At 32.9% G+C, this 9069-nt stretch overlaps 1 protein-coding gene across 1 annotated transcript; it reads right to left on the bottom strand.

Annotated features, from left to right (window-relative positions):
* Positions 1 to 6941: 6941 nt before the first annotated feature.
* On the bottom strand, positions 6942 to 8479 carry LOC123883993 (zinc finger CCCH domain-containing protein 20). Its single transcript, XM_045932961.1, has one exon. The coding sequence runs from the start codon at positions 8437 to 8439 to the stop codon at positions 7300 to 7302; it is 1140 nt and encodes a 379-aa protein (XP_045788917.1). The 5' UTR covers positions 8440 to 8479; the 3' UTR covers positions 6942 to 7299.
* Positions 8480 to 9069: the final 590 nt, after the last annotated feature.

Raw genomic sequence — 9069 nt, 5'->3', positions numbered from 1 at the left:
TTATGCTATCTAACAATCCTAATTTTCTTAAGGTAGAATCGTCAGCATACCTTGTAGCTTGTATTTCCCTTCTTCTCAAATCTTCATAAGTTTGGGATTTATTGAAATTTCTTTTAAAAACTAACTCATAAGCCATTTTGTGATTGGAAAAAGCTAGAGAGTTTATGCTTTTTAAAGAAAGTTGTAAAAATGGTGAGATTAGTTTGTGTTGGAAAGACATGTATTTATAACCATGAAGAAAAAAAAAGGAATCTCTTTATAAAACATATGGTCCTACCAATTTATTTTCATTGATTGTATTGTAAGGTAAAAAGGAAATTGGTAAGGGAATCAAAATGTGCATGCCATGAATTTTCAAAACTCAATTTCCCACACTCTTACATAGGGAAAATGTTTTTGGAAATTCATGGCATGCACATTTTGATTCCCTTACCAATTTCCTTTTTACCTTACAATACAATCAATGAAAATAAATTGGTAGGACCATATGTTTTATAAAGAGATTCCTTTTTTTTTCATGGTTATAAATACATGCCTTTCCAACACAAACTAATCTCACCATTTTTACAACTTTCTTTAAAAAGCATAAACTCTCTAACTTTTTCCAATCACAAAATGTCTTATGAGTTACTTTTTAGAAGAAATTCCAATCAATCCCAAACTTATGAAGATTTGAGAAGAAGGAAAATACAAGCTACAAGGTATGCCGACGATTCTACCTTAAGAAAATTAGAATTGTTAGATAGCGTAAATTATTTGCTAGACAATTTAAATCTACGACATTTCCTATCTCAACAAAATCCCGTTTATACTCAACTAACGCTAGAATTCCTTAGCTCCTTAATTGTTAACACCGTTCCTGAAACTAGGAGTTCTCATGGCGCTGTTTAATTTATTTTCGAATGTTTAATACTGAGTATTAATTTTCTTTCAATGATATGGCTGACCTTTTGCACTTTCCCCATGGACAAGAAGTAAAATGTGAAGTCCATGACGATGAACAGTGGCAAAATACTTTTAGCCACTTTTGGAGAGCTATCACCGATAAGCAAATTAATAGTCATGAAGGAAACACGACCTCATTTATCCATAATCCGGCCTTACGCTATTTTCGCCACTTATTGGCATGTACTATTTTTGGCCGTGCCAATTTAAACAAGGTTAACTCCAAGGAAATGTTTTATATGTTTGCCGCAATTAGAAAGATAAAAATTAACACCGTCCCGTTTTTATTTTCACATATGCTTTCATAAGTTAATACAAGACGGGGAGGAGTGATAATTTTTGGAGGCTTAATCACGTACATCCGTTAGCCATCGGTTAGGAAGAGTGATATTATTAAAAACACGATTTTGAATCATTAAGTCATGTCTACCATCTTCTCTTAACCTCACTAGGTTCATACTCCTTACCATATCTTCATTAATTAAGCGAGGTGGAATATGATTCTGGTGCTATAAAAATAAAAAGTATAGGTACTGGAAAAGTCTTCAAGGTAAATGGACAGCGGCTGAATGTGAATGAGTGTTCGATGCCTGATGGAGCACCTGTTGAAGAGCTCTCCTTGGACGAGCCTTCCTACACCACATCAGCTACATACATCGTATCCCTCGGGGTGTGTTCCTTCCTTTACTCTCACATTATTTTATTATTACATTGCGGACACTGTCTGGTTTAAGTGTGGGGGAGGGACATTTTACATTTACATTTTGTGTTAAAAAAAAAAAAATTGTCATGAGTAGTCACATGTTCTAAGGCTAAGGAAAATAGTTGTAGGGTCAGTGAAATTTTTGGAAATTTTTGTTTTGATACTTGACATGATAGTCTTTGCAACTTAATGCACAACTGCTTGAACACTGTCAAACTTAGTAATGTCTAGATAAATCTCTGAAATACTTATTCTTTAGGCTAAGTTCTCTAAATTTGAATATAATGGAGGGTATGATTAGAACTAAGTGTGGGGGTAAGGCTAGAGTAAAAGATAGATCGATCATTGCTATTAATTGAGAAAAAGGGAAACTGCTTAAGAGCTAAAAATAATGATAATAAGTTCATGTGCCCGAAACTGGAGGAACAAGTTCCCAAAACTGGAGGAACAAGTGCTATGTATGATGCTCTACTCTGAGTAACAGGTTGGACTTATTACAAGTAAGATCCCTTCAGGTGAAAAGGTGGAGTAGTACCTAAAGCTTAAAAACAATAAACAACAATAAACAATAATAAAGCTTGAAAGTAGTTGCCCCTGAATTGAAAATGAAAAGCTTTGGATCTCTTAAAAAGAAATAGCCCCCTAGACTGAAATTCTGGTTAAATCCAAAATTGTAGGAAAAGAATGACAGCTTAGCATTTAGAATGGTAGTTTCAGAGAGGGATCTTGACATTACTTTGGTTGACAGTGGGAGACAGTACACACACACGCAAGATTATTATTGAAAGTTGATAGATAAGAATTGTGCCAATCTTTAAATCTTAACCCAAGGTTTGAAGCTTGAAACCTGGAATATGTTGACTGCTTGTGATTTCTAAAAATATTATTTTTAAGTTTTTCGTTGTGAGTTTTGCACGGAGAGCAAAAGCTTAAGTGTGGGGGAATTTGATCAGTGCATTTTAGTGCACTTTTTAATCACTCTGTGTTATGGCAATTTTATGACTTCTCCCGCTATTTTAGTGTTTTTATCATGTTTTGTGTTTAGAGTCTAGTGATTGGCGTAATTTGCAAGTGTACAAATCCGTCAATTGAGTAATAAAAGATTATCGATTCACATGGATTGTGCGATTATAACGAGGAAATTGTGTCTATGAACATAATGAAATTAACAAACATATTGGGAGTTTGGTTGAGTAGTTTGGTATTGTAAGAAAAACGTGCGAGTTCAATGGTAGAAAAGCGAGGTAGAATCATCGGAATCACCTAGTCTATTGTCATTACATGCAAGCAAACATATCATATGGAATCACTCAAGTGTTTACAACTAGATCAACAATATGGTGAATCTCAATCTCTTGACAAATTCACTCTATCCGTTGTCGATACTCCTCCGATCTCTCGGATGAAAGCTATCGACTACAAAGTATTTGAAAACGCGTTGATCGTTCGCTACACTCTATGTTTCAATCTCTCGACCGGAAACACTCAAGTGTTCAATGCATTCAGTTCAGTATTTCAATCAATATTCTCATACGTGATTAAAACCTAAGATCATTATAAAGTTGATCAAAAATTATAAAGCATTAAGAGAAGATTTGCATTGAATAATCACTTTTACAGAGTAATTCCACAGGATAAGTAAGATTACAAGCACAGTAAATGGAGGGTCGGTCCAATACTAAAATGAGAGTCTTTTGTTTAAAAATAATATTTATCAACATTATTTTGTATTTATTTTCCGAAACAAAATCTTTTATATATTTTATAATATATTTTATTTAACGTTTTTTTCAAAAAAAATAAAACAAATACATTATATTTTTTATGAGACATTGTTAATCTTAAGATAAAATTTTATTAATTCTAGTTTCAATACATAGAGATTTAAGAGTAATACTTGCTTGAATTTTTTAAAAATTGTAAAGTTATTATCTCATTTTTATTATTTTTTCCTTAGAACCTTTATATTTTTCTCCTTTTTTTTTCTCCCTATTGTGGACTAATGGACTAATTATGATTTGTCAAAGACTTTTTTTCCTTAGTAAATTATTTTACTCTTTTAAAGGCTTAAAACCTTACTTAAGTTACGACAGTGAGGAAATGTTGCTAGCAAGGGGCATTATGAGCATGTTTGAATTAATTTATTTTTGAGTTTATGCAAATAAATAAGATTTTATGTTAATTTATAAGTTTTCTCCAACGAAATTGTGTTTTTATAAACTATTTTTTTTATAAATTATCTTGACAAACTTATAATAATACATAAAAATTTATTTATTTGCATAAAATATTTTGTATAAACTCAAAAATAAATTAATTTAAATTAGTCTTTTATCACAGATTAACATATTGGCCGTTCATGTCAAATTGTCAATCAAGGGATTTATAATTTTCTTGCCCTACACGTGTGCGACCCTTAAAACTCATGCTGCCAACATAATACAAAAGTATGGCAATTTTAGATTTAACAAGTAAATATGTTCCCCATGTCCATTTCATGGCATGGTCACACAACTTCGATCGTGATATCTTATTGGTTTACTTTTCAAACTTCAAACTAGCTTTTAATAATGCAAAATCAAATCAACCTAACCTAGTTATATATATATAATTATATGAAGTTAATAATTCAATTCAATACCAATATGTCACTTTAACTCCCAATCTATGTCTTAATTGTAAGAGTTGATCAACTTTTGGACCCCGTAAATCTCAGCAATATGTAAAGCAAAGACAATAAGACAATTCTCATTGACATAATAGAACATCTTTGTTTTTTATTTTATACTACATTCTTTGGTTTTCCAGGAAAATCATCCTAGTAATTCATAGTTAAACCGCAAAGTAAGTAAAATCATCTAAAAATTATTCTCACTAAGAATTAAATTCGGTTCTCCTAAATGATTCGTTCTAAGAAAAACTTATTAATCACTTAATCTCAATATCTTTAAACATCCTTATTTAACATCCTTATATAATCCAATATAAGATCATTGTTTATACAATGGTCATTATCATTTATCAACAATAACATTGCTTAAAGAATTGCCGTTAAGGAAGAAAAAAAACACTGCTTAAAGAATTAAGATGTTCAAAACGATGAATTGTTGTTGTTTTTTTTTTACTAAAAAACGATGGATTGTTGGTGCTGTTGCAAAGTCACGCTTTTATATACATTTGCCATTAGATTAAAAAAAAAAAATTAAATTTGGTATTTTAGAGTTAAAAAAATAATTAACTATTGATCATTTTTTATGGCGTTTGATTTTGATCTAACGGCTAACGATATGTTGTTTGTGCAAGTGCTTGAAAATTGACACCCAAGTTGAGTATGAGTCTCACATTAAATAGATAAAATTGTTTAATGTAGTAACTAAATCATGAGTTTTTTGCATAATAAACTAATATAAAAAAAAAAAAAAGATATAACTAATAAATTAACTTATAACCGATGACCTAATCACTGGTCTCAATTTCTAAACTATGTATAAGTATAACCATTTTGAAGTACCAAAAAATCGCATAATCCTTTTTGTCTTTATAGCAAATATAGTTTTTTTCTTCTCCGGAACTTAACTCAATTAATATGATATTAAATTTTATATCTAAAGGTTGAAGTTCGTTGAACAGCTACTTTCTTTTTTAGGGTTCGTTTGGTTGAGTGAAAAGAAAGTAGAAGGAAAGAAAATTACGGAAATCGATGGATAAACTTGGATTAGAGTTTGTCCAAATTCATCCATCGATTTCCGTTATTTTCTTTCAGTCCAAATTCATCCATTCATCCATCGATTTCCGTAATTTTCTTTCCTTCAAATCAAACAAAGTTTTAATGTCGATATATCAATTAAGGAAAATGCTAACCAGTAAGCATGTTAAAATAGAAATTCTGTCTCGAAATACGTGCATTCAATGCCTCAAAAATACAAAAAATTATATTTTCAAATATAAATTTTATTTTTTATTTCCTTTTTGAATATACTTAAGGAGTGCCCCGAGATTACTGTTTAGCATACCCATCAATTAAACCATTCAATTACGGTACATTATAATCCGGTCTACATCAGCTAACTGAGCTAAGTCTTTAGATTTCACCCCAAAACAAAAAAAAAAAAAAAAAAAGAGGGGTCAATCCCATTACATTAGTGAACAAACAAGTAATCCTCTACGTGGGATCATGCTGTTACATCATCAATTGAACCTCTTCATAAATCGACAAAACCTCAAATAAAACGACGAACAAGTCATCATTTTTCGTGTCGACATGGGTTACACGAAGATAAGAACATATAGATGAAAGGACCACTTAAAGAATTAAATTATAAATTAACAAACAAAAAAACCTATTCCTATGTTCTTATTTAGTTAAATTAATCACATCCAAAATCTTTTCTCAAACACGTGTTGTGTGTCATGTGCCAAAACAAATTGTTTATGCTCTATGGATATGGTCAAGACTCAAAAAGACACCACCGCCATTAATTAATCAAGAACTTATTGATTATAGATACAGTACATTCATAGTATTTTATTGCTAGTATTTTATGACACCCCAAATATGCTTTGGCCAAATATGTCCAGAAAAGCTTGTATATTTCGAGAAAGAAAAAAAAAAATGGTCAGAAAAGCTTTGTATATTTCAAGAAAAACATATCTTTCCCATTAGAGTCTTGCAACTTTTGTTACTAAAATTAGTTTATAGCTTATAAACTCATTAGAGTAAATAGTTTATAAGCTAATTTATCAACTATTTGCCATAGTCTCATACCATTAAGAAGAATTCAATCCATAATACTGGTTTATTATGCAAGAGAGTAGGGCAATTTAAGTTTCAGAGCAAACACTATACCATAAGAGAGTAGTGTAATTTATTTATTTTTTACTTTTTAATTTCTTTGATCACCCGGTTTAATCTGATTCGGAGGTCAATTCAGACACTAAATAGTTTCATTTCAGTCCCTTCCTGATCACAATTGCGAAAATTGAACCGTAATTCAGAGTCAATCACCACTAAACCAACAATCCGCAGAGTAGTGTAATTTAAGTTTAAGAGTAAGATACAAACCTCAACGCAAATAACTACATAATCTCAATGCAAATAAAATCAAGTCACAAACAAGGCATCAAAATAAAAGTTACAGCATATGGTACATCCAACTTATTTCTGCTAAAATACTAAACATTAACATAAATAATCTGTAAGAAATTGAAGCTCTGTTCTTCTTAAATCCTACTTGTATTATAAATCAATGCGATTAGTAAACAAAAACAAAATGCACAATCACACACATATAAATAATCCATAATTCATAATTTCATAATAATAACAATGATTAGATAGTTATACAAAAAGAGTTCTGGATGGCTTAATTTAATCTCATAGAAGGTAATTAATCAGATAATCAGACACTAACCCTTACTCATCACTCATTACTCATAGTACCTTATATAAATAAAAATATTTACACAGATTCACTCCCCTACTTTCCTTCCATTCTATTCACACTGCAGGGACAGTAAATTCAAAACATTAACATAGTAATAATCAACAACAAAACTACATAAACAACCCTCAAAACGACACCGTTTAAGTTTAATCCAACAATTAAACAAACCAATTACCTCCCAAAAATAATCACCACCTTCATTTCATTTCAATTAACCAAATCAGATATCCACCCAACATCTGGAGCACCATCAGGTTGACCCGAATCCGAATTTTTCAATGAATTTTCTTTGCTTAATTTCTCAAACATCTTAGCCCTTATATCTCTCCCAGATTCAACTCTCTCCATAATAGGTTCCTCCTCACAACTCTGATCCCAAAGATCAAAATATCCAACCCGACCCGAACCCGGTCCAGTAACTTGAGTTGGCGTAGTTGGAAGACTACAAAAACCGGGTCGAAGCACAGAACCTCTGGGTGACCCGAAACCCGGCCCGAGTGCAATGTTTCTATTAACCGGCATAGAAGGTATAGATTTCAATTTTCCAAGCTGCAGATTACGTACAGAAGCTACCATCTCGTTGATTGAACTCGAGCCGAGAGATTTACTCAGCGACTGAGCCATCGGAGACATCGGTGGCGACGGTGACTCCGGTGGAGTTGTCGAAACGGGAGAAGACATGAAAGGTAACGGTAAAGCCATTTGTCGTAACGGAGAACCGTCGTATGAATCCGGCGAGTTAAGACTACGTGGAGTTGGACTGTTAACATTGAGACGGATCTGTTCCGGCGTGTGAGCGAAGAAACAAACACGGCGGCGACAGCTAGTACCGTCTTTGCATGGCTGAGTACGGTAACGAGCTGGATGAAGCCAACACTCGAAAACACCGTGCGCGTATTCACACGCGTCACCTTTTTTACAGTTTCCTTTACGAAAATCAGGACACGCCGTACCGGAGTAATGAAACTTTCTCGGATCACGGCGGCGTGCTTTCTCTCCGGGATGTGCGTACGGACACTCCGTCCAGTCATGTGATCTTCCACGTGAGCATCTTCTTATCTTGAACTCGTACATACGAAAATGATCGCCTGTAAAAGCATCCACCGGAGAATCCGCCGGAGATTCCGAATCAGAATCACAGTCTCCGGCGTCGAACTCGTTTGACGGAAGATAACGCTGTAGCGCAGCCATTGCTTCACGGAGATAGTACGGAGAGTAATCTCCGGCGCCGGCATTGCCATCGTCAGGGAAATAAGAGGAGTAAATTTCAGACGTTGGATCATCGTGATTTGGCCATGGAGGAATATGAACCGTTGGATTTGATCGATGGTGTTCTCCGATCATCATTTTGGTTTTATCTGTGGATGTTTACAGAAACACCGGCAAGGTTAGCTTGCTTTATAAACTGATATTTAACTGTGGTTAGGTTGAAATTAACTGTGGTTAGGTTAAAAAAATCAATGAGCTTTCAATTGTTTTCTACTGCGGTTAAAGTAGAGTGGGGTTTTTTATCATCACCGTACACGTTCGAAGGATTTATATGACAGGATGTTTTATTGTTTGCCACGTATGTTGATTGTGGATTGTTCTTCCACGTGGCGTGTTGGGATTGTAGGTTACGTAGAATGATGACCGCTTTGTTTCTTTTGACGGCCCTAGTCTTCGGAAAGCGGTAGAGCGTGAGATACGCTACAATAATCAAAGAAGATATATCTAGAAATAGTACTAATAATTATCCAAAACAATAATTAAATTAAATAAAAAAGAAAATAGGTTAAATAATTTTATAAGTACTATTTTGATAATACAAAATGCGGATAATACATGTTGAGATCAACATAGAATATGTATATTACTATGTGAATTTTATAAGTACTATTTTAGATCAGTTAAAATCAAACTTCATTTATACTTCTCGACCTTCTCCGTTATGACAATCTATAATATCTTTGTTCATCAATGACCATCAACAATCAT

This window comes from Trifolium pratense, linkage group LG5 (assembly GCF_020283565.1).
Source record: "Trifolium pratense cultivar HEN17-A07 linkage group LG5, ARS_RC_1.1, whole genome shotgun sequence".
NCBI lineage: Eukaryota > Viridiplantae > Streptophyta > Magnoliopsida > Fabales > Fabaceae > Trifolium > Trifolium pratense.
This window is presented reverse-complemented; position numbering and strand designations above follow the sequence as displayed.